The sequence below is a fragment of the Octopus bimaculoides genome, chromosome 4 (assembly GCF_046866305.1).
Source record: "Octopus bimaculoides isolate indiv1 chromosome 4, ASM4686630v1, whole genome shotgun sequence".
NCBI lineage: Eukaryota > Metazoa > Mollusca > Cephalopoda > Octopoda > Octopodidae > Octopus > Octopus bimaculoides.
The window spans coordinates 11,552,688-11,569,463 of NC_142931.1; the positions used below are offsets into that span (position 1 = coordinate 11,552,688).

The 16,776-nt window shown below is 32.8% G+C and overlaps 2 protein-coding genes across 58 annotated transcripts in view; one reads left to right on the forward strand and one right to left on the reverse strand.

The window, feature by feature from the left end:
• Positions 1-7,009, forward strand: part of LOC106872181 (membrane-associated guanylate kinase, WW and PDZ domain-containing protein 1) — a 668,717-nt gene extending 661,708 nt beyond the window's left edge. For 39 of the 50 annotated variants that reach the window (XM_089350230.1, XM_089350238.1, XM_089350231.1 and 36 more), the window contains 3 exons: positions 1,199-1,360; positions 4,485-4,623; positions 5,475-7,009. In XM_089350230.1, the coding sequence (XP_089206356.1) occupies positions 1,199-1,360; positions 4,485-4,623; positions 5,475-5,638 (465 nt within the window). In that variant the 3' untranslated portion in view covers positions 5,639-7,009. Of the gene's footprint in view, positions 1-1,198; positions 1,361-4,484; positions 4,624-5,474 lie in introns of those variants that run through there. The other 11 variants (XR_016241362.1, XR_016241361.1, XR_016241363.1 and 8 more) reach the window with 2 other exon arrangements.
• The window catches only part of LOC106872182 (deaminated glutathione amidase), a 59,512-nt gene that overhangs the window by 3,254 nt on the left and 39,482 nt on the right, over positions 1-16,776 (reverse strand). For 7 of the 8 annotated variants that reach the window (XM_014919078.3, XM_089350276.1, XM_089350274.1 and 4 more), the window contains exons 11-12: positions 12,455-12,587; positions 9,287-11,304 (exon numbers count right to left, since the gene is read on the reverse strand). In XM_014919078.3, the coding sequence (XP_014774564.1) occupies positions 12,492-12,587 (96 nt within the window). In that variant the 3' untranslated portion in view covers positions 9,287-11,304; positions 12,455-12,491. Of the gene's footprint in view, positions 1-9,286; positions 11,305-12,454; positions 12,588-16,776 lie in introns of those variants that run through there. The other variant, XM_089350273.1, reaches the window with a different exon arrangement.

Sequence of the window (16,776 nt, forward strand, 5' to 3'; positions counted from 1 at the left end):
TTGGAAAATTTTGATACCTCATTACATAAATTTAAAATGCGTTTAACAGCATTATGTTTTATTAAACGGTTCTTCCATGATGTAGTTGCTATTTAATCATGATGATCATTATATCATTGACACTTTATCGTCGTCGTCGTCATCGTTTAACGTCCGCTTTCCATGCTAGCATGGGTTGGACGATTTGACTGAGGACTGGTGAAACCAGATGGCTACACCAGGCTCCAATCTGATTTGGCAGTTTCTACAGCTGGATGCCCTTTCTAACGCCAACCACTCAGAGAGTGTAGTGGGTGCTTTTACGTGTCACCCACACGAAGGCCAGTCAGGCGGTACTGGCAACAGCCACGCTCATCTCGCTCGAGAAACCTCATGTGTCACCCGCACAAGAGCCAGCCCAGGGGCACCAGCAACGATCCCGCTCGAAAATCCTACAACGTAAAAATTTATATGACACAAATTTCAAGTTTAAACTTCAACAATAACCGATGCGTCACTTCTTACTATTTGCCAATGTTGTTCTCTTTGAATGAAATCTTTCCAAAAAACGTTTCAGTGTTCTATGCGTTAAAGTAGTGGATTGCCAGAATCGTTATATTGTTGGACAAAATGCTATGCAATATTTAGTTCTGGCAATTTACAATCTGAGTTCAAACTCTGCCGAGATCTTTTTATTTATTATTATTCTGGTGACAATAAAGTTCCAGTCTTGTACTGGGACACATGTGTCTCCCAAGCTGAGAATTTTTATTAAATCTTCTCAGTTTTGCTTTACACTTTAAAGCTAGATGTGGATGTAGACCCCTGTGGTCAATAATACTGACATGAGGAAAAATGAACTCCAGGAATTCTTAAATTTGAAAAACATGAAGTTAGAATAATACCACACAAATTCTGTAAACAGCAGGATATATGACATGTTCATTATCATGCCTAACACAATTCAACAGATCTGTGACATTATTAACAAAGTTTTCACATATTCATCAGACAATGTGCTAAAAGTACCAGTCTAAAAGAACTTAGTTGATCATTAGTCAGATTGTACAATGAAAGAAATAGGAATTCATCATTTCATTGTTAGGATCACATCATCCCTTGATTCCTTCCTGACTGGTTTATCATTAATAATCTGGTTTTTCAACAGGAGTGTTTCAGCCAATTTGCTGTTTTACACTTTATCTCTTGTCACTTGCAGTCATCCCAGGAAAATGAAGAAGAAATCTACTCAGTGGAGCTGCACCGAGGAACTCGTGGTTTTGGCTTCTCAATACGTGGTGGCCGGGAGTTTAATAACATGCCTTTATACGTCCTCCGAATTGCTGATGGAGGAACTGCTGATTTAGACAGCAATCTCAGGGTTAGATCAAAATACTTACTTTCCGATATCTAAACAAATTAATTTCTTTTATTATTATTTCTAATCCGATTATGAATATACTGAAAAATATTATCTTCCGTTAATTCTAACTTACGTTTTTGCTTATCATTTAATTCTTTGTTAGAAATAATTACACTTCAGAATTTTTATTTTCTTCTTATTTAAAGAAATTAGAATACTTGAAAATTACTTTCATGATGAGGTTTTCTTCTGCGCTTTAGTAATATTGTCTACCATACCTGTTATTAATGAGCAAGTCATTACTTTCACAACCCACACACCCATACCATTCTGACTAGCAACGGAAATGCAGTTACAGGACTTTAGACTTTAAAACAGGCAAAATGACTACAGTAGATTTCATGCCTTTTTGTAAATATATTTTGGTCATCAATGTACTTGAATGCAGTGATAGAAGTGTGCTGATTAATTGGTTTAAATTTATGTTCTAATTAACCATTCAAACATGTTAAAAATAAGAGCTTATTTGAGCCAATTTTGGTGACTAGGGAAATTAAGTCATGGAAATTTAGATACAAAAGAAAATTAAATAAAATTACCACTTGCAGTAAATAAACTGTTGCTCATCACATTCGCACTACATGACTAGAAAGTACCACTTGATAGTTAGTGCAATGGCCAACAGCTTTACATGAAATGTATAGTAAGAATTTTCTAATATATTTCATTGTTTTTAATGGTCCTAATATACCTTCTGAATACATTGGACTTCGAACGACATTGTAAATATTTATTGTTGCTTGTTGATAATGTATGTACAGAATGAAGTTCCATTCTTAGTTAGTGAACTAATAAAAGTTAAAGATATGGGCTACTATTTCTAGCATGTTTTTCTATGAAACATTTTCATTGGAAATAACTTCACTAACACTGGTTTAAATCTGACTATTCAGTAATTAGAAAGGATTATTTTAAAATAGTTTATTTCATAGTTTTATATTTAGTATCAGTGAATCTTATTAAGGAAAATGTTACTTCCTATAAAAAATAGAGCATCCTTATTTCCAATTTTCTTTACTTTCATAGATGAGATGTTTATCTAATTTTCAAACTATACATTTTTACTACCAACCTTGCTACTACGTTGACACATCTGTATCTGTATAGGCTTCGTTTTCATAGTGTTTTGATTTAAGTAACTGTACTTTGTATTTTAGCTGTCACCATTTCGTCAGTATACTTTCACTAGAAAGAATGAAATTATTTCGTTTACCTAGCATGTTCTTATATGCCATAGCAAATTGTCATTATGTAAATATCTTGGTTAAAATGATTTCTCCCTGTGTAGAAGCTGTTAGAGGAGAGAGAATGAGAAAAGAGGAATTTAGCCTGCAGAGCTCAGTTCTCTGCCTACTTCTAGTTATTATAGTTCTTTAAGCATTAACAGAGGAGTTTAAAATCAAATGACCATCGGAACTCCTGTTTACTAATAACATATTTCTCATACATGAATCAAAGATTTAGAGAAATTCCAAATATGGGAGCAAACCCTAGAATGGAGAGATTTCCAAGTAAATCTAACAAAAAGTTTTCGTTTTCAAGAAAGAAAGCAAAGTCATCTCAGAAATGGCCATGTTCAGTATGCAGAGAAGAAGTAGGAAGTGATTCCATATGGTGTACCCAGCCTAAACTATGGATACACAAGAAGTGTAGTGGGATCAGAGTAGGCTGGGGAAAAAGGAAGACTTCATATGTGACAAATGTGAAGGGAGTAGTTTACAGGAAAAACACTGATGAAATAAATTCTTTCAAATGCTCAGAAGGTTCCGTAGAAGTTGTCAGCAGTTTCTCTTATCTTACTCTACAGTAGAGATCAATGCTCTGAAAGAATAGGAAACAGTAAAATTGAGTGTGGCAACAAAAGGATTCTCTCTTTGAGTATGAGCAGATTTGTAGCATGTATGATGCTTGTGTGGGAAGTATGCTGTTATATGATAGCAAAAAATGGACATTAAATGCCAAGGATGGAAAGAGATGAAATGAGAAAGCTTCACTGGATATGTATTAATAACATGTATGAATTGTGGAGCACAAATGAGCCAAGACAAAATCAGTCTGCAACAGGAAATACTGCACTTGGAAGATGACAACTACCATGAGAGCCACATAAAAGGAATGTGTGGGAGAAGATAACATGACAAGAAATGGTGAAAGCTGATCTCAGAATGTTGAACCTCACAAAGGATATGTTGAGTGACCACAATAAATAATGAGATGGTGTGTCCAATCTATACAAGCATAGAAAAATATTCACGATTAATCATGGATATTGCTATGTTTCCTACAACCTCACCATATGTTTTATGTATGGTAACAACCTAACCTGCGGTGTGTGTGTGTGTGCATGCATAGTGTATTTACTTGTGTATAAGTCACAGTTTTGTTCTTGATTTTAACTAAGAAAACTGGGATGCAACTTATACATAGGATAAAGATGAAAATTATGAAGGGGCAAAAGTTTGTAAGAAGCCTTAACAGTAAACTAAGGATGTCCCTTACACACAAGTAAATACAGTATATCTATGTTTGTGATGTGGAAAATGAGTAAAACATGGGTTTGTGAAGAAGTCTATTTTTCAAATGCATGGAATTTTTTAAAGAATATAGATGTTTTGTGGAAAAACGTTGGAAGGAAAGTACCTTCTCTCGTTCTTGGATTGAGAGATGTCCCACTTGAGGGTAGATTTTTTTTCTTTATTTCTTTTGTGTGTTGTCTTAGATTTCTTCTCTTTGTTGTTTTATCAATAAATACTTCACTATTCTTGCTTGCTCTATTAGTAAATATCTTAATGCCTTTGTTATTTTGTTTTAGCAAATCCTTGTAATTTGTCAAGGCAGTTGCTAAGTCATTTTGATGAAATTTAGAACCATGATTTTCTGTATTGTCACTCCAACTCCCTCAGGTTTAAATTTTACCAGTGCTGACATTGCCTTTCACTCTTCCAGGGACAATAAAGTGCCAGCTAGGTACTGAGTCAATTTAATCAACTGCAATCCTTCTTCAGAAATACAGCCTTTTGCTAACATTAGAAAGTGTTATTGAAACAAGTTTTAAATTATTGTTATTGTATTATTGTTTCAGGTTGGTGATCAGATATTGGAGATCAATGGATATAATACCAATAATATTACACACCAAGAAGCTATTGATATCATTCAAAATGGAGGCAATTCTGTACAGATGTTAGTTAAGAGGACTGGTAAACCACCGCCTAGTTTTGGTAAGCCACTTTTACTATTATAATTAACATGCTGATTAACTCTTGACAAATTTTGATTAGGAAAAAAAAAAAAACTTTCCATTTGAAATGTTATAAAGGTGTATACAATAATGTTTAATATTTTCAAGTCCTTCACTGCAAAAACAGAATTTCAGAAGGCTGCAGCTCTAGAAAAGAAGGGTTTAACAAAGTTTGATCAGGGGAACATAGGTGGGAAAAGAGGTAGACACATTGAAAAGAAGTAGTTTGTAGTTTGTATCTGCCATGACTGCTGTCTTACTTGGCTTGAACAAGAGGGGTCTGAGGACTGATACTTGATGAACTCCTACTTCTACCATGAACTCTTCACTGTACTTGTTGCCAATCCTCACTTACTGATAGATAAAGGATCAAGAGACCTTGTCAAAGGCTTTCTTCAAGTCAACAAATGCCAAGTACAGAGGTTTGTCTTCGGCTATGTATTTCTCTTGCAGCTGCCTTACCAGAAATATAGCATCAGTGGTGCTTCTCTCTGACACAAAACCAAACTGCATTTCATCTAAATTCTCTCCCTAATTAGTTGGGCTATGACCCTCTCCATAACTTTCATCACCTGATCCAACAATTTGATACTTCTGTAATTATTCCAATGTAAGGCATCGCTTTTATAAGCTACTACTAGGTTCTTGCTGTGAAGACATATGTCTAGGCAGGTTTTTATAATATCCTGTGTCACCAATCCTCAGGTTGTGAGCCATGTGCTCTGAGACTGTAGATTGCTTGGAGATTTATCATGTTATAAAAGCCTGCCTAGACACGTGTCTTTATCAGTTGATATATAATTTCATAAAATATGTTTTCCTCTATTCCAGATGGCTTACCCTCCCCAACAAGCAGGACACCAGGCACTCTCAGTATGGCTAATGGGCCCATTGGCCACAGCTCCCCTCATATGGGAAGACGCAAGAACCCAGAACGTCCATCTGACTACTTTCCAGAGTACAGCACTTATTCCCGTAATTATCCAAACTATTGAAGAGATCCACCATCTTTACTCTTGTCATGAACTCATCACTGCTGCAGCCGAGTATTTAGAAAAGGGCTGTGACCGGTCGAGGCGACATATTTACGAGAGCTGCCAGCAGCTGTCAGATGAAACTGGGAGACAGGACAAAAGTCCCTTAACCTTGTTGTGATAAAATATTTCTGTATTGTACAAAAAGCAAAGGAGTTGAATGCAGAAATAGATGATAAAAATATGATTATATATAATCAAGAAGTCTTACCACTTACACAAAAAACAAAAAAAATTTACAGACAGAGCTCTAACAATGAATCTTACATATTGTTGTAAGACATTAAACACACAATTTTATATCAAAATTTTCCTTGAAAACAAAAGGCTCTGGGGATATTTTGTTTATATTTTTTTTTCTTTTAAACAATTTTTTTTTACTATTTTACATAACAATTTAAAAACAAAATTTTTATTGCATTTATTATTATTATTGTCGTTGTTGTACCTTTTGATGGCTATCAAGGTGTAACAGTAAGTTCCCTGCGAGTTAAAGTCAATGACAAGATTTCAGTTACCAGCAGGAACTATTTCACTTACATCACCAATGCCCTTGAGAAAGCATGAACATCACAACTGTACACTTCCCTTTCTTTATTAATCTGAGGCTTCGTGCCCATATTACTATTATTATTAACCTTGGCCATGTGCCTAAATTAGAAACAATTATTATGAATATTATTATTATTAGGGATTGACAGAATCATTAGAGCATCAGACAAAATGCTTTATAGTATTTGTTTGAGCTCTTTGTGTTCTGAGTTCAAATTCTGCTGAGGTTAACTTTGCCTTTCATCCTTCCAGGGTTGATAAAATAAAGTACCAGTCAAGTACTGGGGTCGTTGGTATCGACCGAACTCTTCTCTCTCTCAAAATTGTGGGCCTTGTGCCTAAATCAGATACAATTAATATTATTATGAAATCAATATTGTTTCACCATGTACAAGAAAGAACATGATGAAACAAACAAACATGAGCAGATATGGTGGTTTTGTATGAATGTATATACCATTTCTGGAGTAGATCTTGTATTTAACTGTATAAACTGCCATTTTGTCCAACTGGTTCAAACCAACATTACACATGGACATAATAGTTTATTGATGATGTGTTTTAGAATCTACCGGAAGTGGACATAGAATCTACCGGAAGTGGACATAGAAAATAATCCTCAGATACCAAACTGTATATACGCACATGCAGTCATGAAGGAAATATAAATTTCCTAATTAAATAAGTAATAATTTTTTTTTTTAATGGCTTCAATACTCTCCATTTCAACTTAGTTGGTTTTGATTAGTCCTATTTTTGAAATATAACTCATTCTTAAAACTTGTGACTGGAAAATTTTTTTATACACATTTGATGTGTGGATGTGTGTATACGTGAGTCTATACGTACGTCTGTGTAAAAAGAAGAAAAAAACAGCTGTAAGTACTCCCAATATATATATATATATATATATATATATATATATATAAATAGATAGGTAGATATATACAGACAATGTGTGTATTTAATTAAAATTGCTGATGATTTTTTTTTTCCAAATGTAAACATGAATCTATATTTTCATTTAATAATACCTGTGCACTGACAATTTAAACCAGTCGACTTATAAGACTGCAATTATTCTATATAATTGAACAATCCAAGTATCAGCTCACTTTTAATTCACCTGACCTTTATTAGCTTTCTTACTTGCATACTGGTTGTAAATTCTAAATGTTGACTAATTTTACCCCATTAGAAGTAAGTTTGAAAACAAAATTACTATGTCTGGTGGTGAAAATATACAAAAAAAAAAAACAACTAAAAAAAACACAAAAAACTACACAGCCTTACATTGAATCTCAAACTGTTTTAATACTAAAATCGAAGGGTTTTCTCCTTGTTATTTTTAACATAATACCAGTTATTTAAGAAAACATTACTGCTGTAATTTGAACCAGCATTGTGATGATAATGTTCAGCTACAATTCAAGCCAATATGCTGATATTTAGCATTATGTTGTCAGAGACTTTCTTCAACATCTTGGCTAGAATTTAACATATCAGTATATAAAACAAAAAGAACGCCTACTGTTTGAGCTCAATATCAGCAGTATTTAAAACTGGGTGCTGTGCACCTTAAATTTCAAAACAATTGAAGTAATGTTTAATAATCCACTTTGTTTCTTTCTTTAAATCTTATTCAAAAATTCTGCTGTTATTAAAATATCATTGATAACATTTACATCAAAATCACTGGACAAGTGGTACGAAGGGATAGCAGTGAGTCTGTTTGACTGGATGGTTCCTATTATTCAATATGACAATAGTACAAACTTAACCTACAAGATGTAGTAGTACCAGAACAGTAGCACTGTAGCATTAGCTCTGTAGACAAAACTGCTTTAAGTTGAAACATTTTTTTTTTTCCTTCAAACTGAATTATTTCAAAACTTGATAGTAGACCTAAACTTTATTCAACACAAATCAGCCATATTTTCCCCTTTCACAGAACTCTAAAATTATTGAACATATATATTTAAAAAGGTTTTTTTTTTTGTCATATTTTAATTCCTTATTTTCCCAAATATGTATGCTGTCTTTTAATTTGATTTTTGTCCACTTCTGATCATATTAAATTACAAAGAGCCTTCAAAAGCATCAAGGAACAAAAGAAAGGGACGCACCTTTTTCCTACATCATAATAATCTCTTTATAGTATGACATTTTAGTCTTAAAAAATATTTCATCTTTTCTCCTCCTTTTTATTAAATAATTATAAAAGTTTATTTCACTATTTCAAACATTATAGATCATATATGACTTCTTATATTATTCATCTCAATCTATAATAATAATAATAATAATAATAATAATTTTCATGAGTTCTATGTAATCTTTCTCTTAAAAATATTTGATTCCAAATGCAATCTTAGCCATGAGGAAAGTACCTGCATTCAGAGTTAAGATTTAAAAGAAAAGTGAAAATAATTTAATTTGCAACACTATAAAACATATGAGTCCCATCGTTCCAGTACTTTAAACAATCATGTTTTTAATGGCTCATTTCAAATGTGTGTAACTATATATATATATAGTGTGTGTATGCATGCATATAAAACTATATATATATATATATATGTGTGTGTGTGTGTGTGCGAGAAAAATGTATAGTTAATTATAAGTTGTGTGTTCAATATTTTGTAGATGCTTTCCTTTTTATGTTTAATTCATCTCCATCAGATGTTTGACGTAAGCCTCAAATTGAAAATAGGTTTGATAAACAAAATAATCAAATCGTTGGAAAGATAAAGAAGCTACCAGAATTACAGGTAGAAGAAATGACCGGATATAGTGCACAGCATATTTAATGTATGTGTATATACAATAGGAATTTTTAAAAATAAGTATGTGTGTGTGTGTGTGTGAAAATAAAAGATTTCATAAATCCTGTATAGATATTGCATGGACATATTCAGAAAATGCTTCTTGCTTTAAATGGCTTGTGCAAACATTTTTTTTTCTTGTTTATTTAATAACTAGAATGAAATTGTAGGGGTATGAATGATAATTTAAATTGTATTTGTTTCTTCTTTCTTTTTTTTTTCTGTGTTGTCACTGTGTTGTGACACTTTCATAGCTACAGATTTTTTTATATTGTCAAAAAGAAATACAAATTGTTCTTTAAAAAATTTCAACAAAAAGATATCCTCTCTTTAAATTCAATACCAATAAACTTGTCAAAAGGAAAACCCTAAATTAGAACCCTTTTCCTGTTTGAATGTTTTCATTGGTTTTTCATGCTGTAGCTTCAGATTGTGTTTCATCAATCGATATGTTTTCCTATTTGAAGTCTTAGAATTTTTCTTGTTTACCATTTTGTTAAAATCAGATATAAATTGTACAATTAATCTACATTTTTTTTTTTGCGAAAGGAAAACCTTGGCAAAAATGCTAACATGTTTTCTGCTGACAATCGAGAATATATGATTCTAGAATTAGCTTTAGTTTGTAAACTGTAGCATTACAAGTGTACTACTGAAAATAAGAGTTTTTTAGGTTGCCAATAATGGCTAAGGGTAGACATTCATTTTTTAATTGGAGCTTTTGTTTTAAAAAGTAATTTGTGTATTTTCTGTCAATATAGTTCAAAGAAGACTTTAAAATGTAATTCATGTCTTCTAGTATTTTTTTTTTTTTTAATTAAAAACATCTTTTCTCTCTAAATGATTTTGAATAACCTTGTTTTGTTCTGTATTAGGTCTACTTTGCTAATTTAATATTCCAAATTTACAGGATAGAATTAAAGAGCATTGTTCTGCCAAAATACATGTTGCAATAAATTTATAACTTTACTATACAAATATGTATAGTAAAAATTTCCTAAGGGTTAAATCAAAATGTTATATGGGTTTATTCATATTCTTAAGGAATATTGTAAATTTATTTGCTTAACGGTTTATTTGTTTCTAGTAAATATGCCTTGGTTTTTGGTCCTTCTCAATTTTACTCATGTAAACCTGGAAAATGGGTGCTAAACAGAAAGTGTGCCAATATGATGGCTCATAAATGCTCTCTGAATACCATAGTTCTATTCCACTTTGAAAGAATCCATTTTTTTTTCTTTTTGAATTTGGAATTAATTTCATTTATACAGGACACACATAATTTTCTCTCAACTAAGCATTTATAACCAGTTTCAGACATTCAAATATTTAATAGCTATGGATAGCTTCAAGTGTACAATTTATTTATTGCTTATCTTAGTACAAACTTAACCAATTGTAGTAATATGTACGGTTTTCCTTTCCATGTGCTTTATTCCTTTCATTTCTCTAATTCAGTAGCATGTTGCATTTTTCCTTGTTATTTTGCTGAGATTACACATACCTGTACACACATATTCTGATGAAGTCCCTCTAAAGCAACAGACTATGGCCCACAAATTCAAACAAAATCAATGTATTGCAATTTACTTTATGAAATTGAAATGGAAAAAAAATTAAATAAATAAAAACTTTTGATTTTTATCTGAAACCTATATTTGTGCAGGCGCAAACAAAAATGATTTCAGACAAATTTAGGCAAAATAAAAAAATTAAAAAATTAAAAAAAAAAAACACCCCTGAAAGTGAACATTTTTTCTTTTTAAATAATGTCGTCATATCTGGTGTTATGAAGGAAAAACAATAAAAGGGAATTTTAATTTATTAATGAGTTTTCCATATTATTATCATCATTATCATCATCATCGTTTTCATCATGTACTGTGTTTATTATTAAGCATTTAAAAAGAAAAAAAAAAGCAAACTCTTAATAAATTTGTGGGAATTACTTGAAGGTTGGCAAGTCTACTTTGAACTGGTTGGAATCCTCACAAGACAGGAAATGTTTGTCTTGATGTAAATATACAGCTCCTTTTTTTACATCGACAGATAAATATTTATTACAAAATGGCCATACATTTAATAGCTATGCATGTCGCAAGATATTTAAAACAGTCTGGTTGTAATCATATGGTCAGACATTTTTGGCTGCTGGCTATATGACATCACTAATTCTCCTCTATGAAAAATAAACTCATTCTTTAAATACCATTTATTTCATGTGATACAAATGCCATTAATTCACCGAATCTGAAAGGAAGAGTTTTATTTGTGTCAGTGTTTTATAGCAATAGGAACTAAATGAGACATGTTAGATGGGTTAGCGAAGCAAAAAATGAAAAACTGATAACAGGTTCATTATGTACATGCAACCTGGAAAGGGAAGAGATTTTAAATATAGTTTTTCCCATTTAAACCACTATTCAAGAAGTTAAAGAATTTTTCAATTTATTTTCTAAATCTTCAATAATGCTTCTGTTGATTTTGCAGGCCTTTGTATATAAACATTGTTTATTTATCATTAATTTTAAACTTATGGCAAAAGTTATTTAAATTCATCTTTTTTTTTTTTAATCTTAAGATGATTTAAGCAGCTGATCTCTTGAGATTTGCTATTCCATAAGTTCCCTACATCAATAAACATGTTCTTTTTTTTTCTTTTGTTTTTGTTCTCTTGTTTCCGATCCTCAGCTTTTTATATGCAAATTCAGAGACAATATTCTCATAATACAACAGGAAAGAAAACTATAATAAATTCAGAAATCAACACTTATTGATTTTGTTTTCTTGTTTGACTTAGAGAATTTAAAAACACCTTTTTCTTTTTATATTTAGAAAACTATCAAAACCAAGATAAAAAATATTGTCAAATTAGCAGCCATTTCAGTATTGATAGATCCAATAAAGTATAAACTATTGTATTTCTACACTAAAAGTAATAGTTTTGGATCATTGTGTAAGTAAAATGTAGAAACCTTTACACAATGGTAAAAGACTCACTTTCATGTAAAAGGTCTTTAAATGGTATAACAAAAGAATAATCTGCTTGAAGTAGAGACAATATGGAATTGAAAGCACCAAATATTTAATATATGGCTAAAGTACACAGAGCTTTTAGTTAAAATTTCAATCAGAAACTTACTTATTGATTGATTACACTAAAATTCAGAAAGTAAATGTTACATTATAGTTTCTTTTTTAAGGACACATTAATTTAGAGTTCTTCCACTAAACGTTTCTCATAATTTGATTATTGAGAAAGCTGACTCGAAACAAAACAGTTTCTTGTAAGAAATATGATCCCAGAAATGTTATTCTGCCACATAATGCTCTTTACACAATCTTGTAAAGTCATTCCACTTACTCAGAAAACTGTTAAAGTATTAACATAAGAACCTACCTATATGCTTCTAGTAGGCAGGTCTGTTTAAAATGTCCTACGTAAAGTAAGTACGAAGTACTCTGGCCTCTGCTTCCATTTCTTCCTTAGTTCTAAGCTTTAATGTTTTGCCTTGAACAGGCTTTTCTTGCAGCTATAAACAAAAAAAAATACACACATATACATCTCTGTGTAGAAATATATAACGCAAATTAAATATGAACATTTATTTTCATTTCATGTAAAAAAAATTATATCATGCAATTTGAAAAGTTCAAGCAAATTGTAAAAGCAATTCTAATGATATATGTATGCAGGAGATAATGGTCATGACTGTATGGATATGATATATCCTAGAAGATAAGGTACTGTGAATGGTGAACAACAAGGAAGAGTTTGAAGGAAAACCATGCCTTTGGACATTAGACCTGACAGATGAGATGACATAATATACACTAACAACTACAGTATAGCTCAGTGGTTCTCAACCTTTTTTTGCTGAATCCCCTTTGACTCCCATTTTATTTTACTGGATCCCTGTAACCATTTGAAGTTTTACAAAATCCCATTATATTTTTATAATTAAATATCATAAGGAACTGTATAAAAAAAATTAAAATATTTTGTGTATTGTTGAAGTATAACTAATTCATTGCATATTAACTAAATCTTATATAGGTACCCAAAGGTCATGAGAACCACTAGTATAGATGTAAGTGGAGGTGCAATGGTCCAGTGGTTAGGTCAGCGGATCACGGTTTCGTTTCCCAGACCGGGCATTGTGAGTGTTTATTGAGCAAAAACACCTGAAGCTCCACGAGGCTCCAGCAGGGGGCAGTGGTGAACCCTGTTTTACTCTTTCACTACAACTTTCTCTAACTCTTTCTTCCTGTTTTTTTGTTGTACCTGTATTTCAAAGGGCCAGCCTTGTAACACTGAATCTCCCTGAGAACTACCTTAAAGGTACACATGTCTGTGGAGTGGTCCGCCACTTGCACGTTAATTTCACGAGGAGGCTGTTCCGTTGATCGGATCAACTGAAACCCTCGTCGATGTAACCAACGGAGTGCCACGATAGATGCAAGCTTTGAGTGACCATTCTAGCTATCATCACCCAATAAACAAAACAAAACAATCTTGTCATTTTCATTCTCTTGATTTTCTTTGTAACTTCATACTTTATCTAATGATATTAGCAATAAGTGAAACATGCTTCAACTTTAAATTAAATTCCAGTTTCAGTTCAGCATGAACTGAATTGGTGTTTGCCAGAATAAACACAGTGGATGATAAAGTAGTAGTAGTAGTAGAACTTTTAAAGTGCACACAAGTTATACAAAACCAATGCAAGAGCACTTGATTACTAGTAAATAACACAAATGTAAATTCTTCGGCTTAGATAAGAATGATGGCACAATATGCATTGGTACACTGATAACAGAGTAGTGGCAAAAATGTAAACGGTAACTCCCATCTCAATTTCAGGTTAAGTTTATCAGAAACTGTACACTGAAGATGTGCTATGCAGACAGGGATAGCAGATTTGTAAAAAGAACTACTTAAAACAGAGATAACAGAGATATTGTAATTGGCATTTGTTAAGGTCATATTACACAACTAGCAGTATCATAAGCTTCATCTTCAATTACACAAAAGGTAAGGTTTTCAGGTGTTTGAGTTGCAAATCTGAAATATTTCAATATTTACATCTGTCAACTGGAGATGGAGTTTCATTTGGCTTTACTTTGATCAGGAACTCCAATTACACAAATGGTAAAGAAAACAAATAAGGAATGTAGTCCTTAATTCAAATTCTTGGTGTATGTTTACACTGAGAACAGTTTAGAAATACAGAAATATTCTTCTGAGTTTGAGAACTGCAACAATCTGTGTCAGGGACGGATAGTTTCTTGATAATGTAAGTGGATGAATTATATTTTTTTTTAGAGGTGTGGTGGGTGGGGATGGCACTCCAAGACCAATGAAATCAATGTGGTTAATGTCTGAGTAATATGAAGATTAGTTACGCTGTGATAAAAGATGGTTTAGTGTAGAGATCTAGACTGTAACTTGCAAAGAGGTTCAATGTTAGACAACATAGCAGAAAAAAATATAAAGGAACAGGCCATAAAAAAAAACAACAAAACAGGCTTAAAAAGTAAGAATATATTTAGCCCAAATATTCTACCCGTTTTATGTTCAAATTAGTAAGATCTGGTCCTTCACACCAACCCTACAATGTCATTCTAAAAGTAAACAGTTACATGCCTGGTTAATTCAAAACAAAGTGAATAAATAATCATCAAATTTGAGCGAGTAATCCAAATGTTAAAGATTACACAAAACCCTGTAGGTCTCTAACTAAAAGAGAAGCAGACAACTGATCGAACTCAGCCGAAGTCTTGCACAATTGTATGTGGAGCCATATTCTAAATAGAATGCAAACTGCTCTGCCAAACTTATCCAAGTTGTAATCCTCAAGACCCAAGTTCTTCCCACGTGTGTCAATTGAAGTGGCCAAAATGGCCACTTCAATTCAAAATGCAGCATTGAATTTATAAGAACCACAACAAATGGTTTATATGCCAGGATGAACATGTTAACTGGAATGTATCTATCTATATAAAAATATTTACTCTCTGAGTGGTTGGCGTTAGGAAGGGCATCCAGCTGTAGAAACTCTGCCAAATTAGATTGGAGCCTGGTGTTGCCATCCGGTTTCACCAGTCCTCAGTCAAATCGTCCAACCCATGCTAGCATGGAAGGCGGACGTTAAACGATGATGATGATGATGATGATGAATACATGTCCAGAGCATTGCACTGTACTCTATGCAATTCATCACAGTATATCAGAGTGTGCAGTATGGTACTGAACACAGTGGACACATGCTATATATAGAATAACAGATACATGGGTTATGCCAAGTTGTTTGACTGACTGTTTATTGTATTTCATAAGCCTGCTCAATCAGAACTGACCTTTAGTTATACAACAAACAAGTGCAGTGGGATCTCAAAAAGATTCATAGAAAACCAGGACTTTAGATTATACCATATCAATCAGAGAATTTAGATATAAGAACAGTTCACAAGTTGCAGTTAGTTTCTGTTATCAAGGTGACATAAGTATTGTGAAGATAAAGTAGACCAAACAAAGAAGTCCGGCAAGTTCTAAGTGCTGTTAGTAATGAACAATCTTGTTCATTTGTTAAGGATGGACCTGAAACCAATGATCTTCTTAATCATAAACCAATGCCTGTGCCATACAGAAATGAAAGAAGTATGATTTGGTTGATGTATAACATCATCCTGCATGAAAATACATAGAAAAGGCAGCTGTATTAGTATCAAAAGGTGTGTATATGGAATGATAGTAGCACATTTGTCCTTGCAGATACAAAGGTACGAATGTAAGGAAACATGAAGAACCAGGGAAAGCTGCTGAGATGCTTAAAATATCTAAAGTAGAACATGCGCAGTCAATTAGGAAGCACAAGGAAGGCACTATCTACAATGACTGGTGGAGCAGTATCATTATCAACCTCTACAAGGAGAAAGGAAATGCTCTGGAAAGAGACAACTACAGATGCATCAAACTAATAAATTACATTATGACTGTTACTTAAAGCGTTTCTGTACAACTGATTAGGAAATGGATTGGTCTAGATGAGATGCAGTTCATGTTTGTGCCAAAAAGGGGTATCACTAATGCCCTGGTGAGGAAACTACAGGAGAAGCATTCAGCAAACAATAAGTCACTCTATCTAGCTTTTGTCAATCTGGAGAATTCTTTTGGCTGGATTTGAAGCTTTATAGTCTGATAATCACTAAAAAACACTAGGTATAGACAGCTGGTTTGTGAAAACTGTACAAGACTTGTACAGATGTGGTGTCAGTAACTATCTTTCAGGACATACTTCTCAACATCCTTCTGTCTGTTGTAATCTTCCAAGCCATAACATAGCAGTGAAGGTGGACAGATGTTCCAAGGAAAATTGGACCCATACACTCATGGAAAATTGGACATAAAAATGATGATAACAGCAGCATTGGAAATTGGAATATATAACCTCTACAATTGGGTCTCTCATGACTATTAGATTTTTTTGAGTCTCCATCTAACACTTACCGTCTCCCTTCTTCACTTTCTCGTCTGTCACTCACCTCCTTTTCTATCAATGCACCTCCCTATTATCACTATCTTTTTCCATCATGACACATGCAATGAGTGTTGGCAATGGATTTCATCTGTCCATATTTAAAATCCTACTCCTCATCACTCTTTCACTCATTGCTTTCTCCTCTATCACTCACTGATCTCCATCACTCTCTCTCTCATAC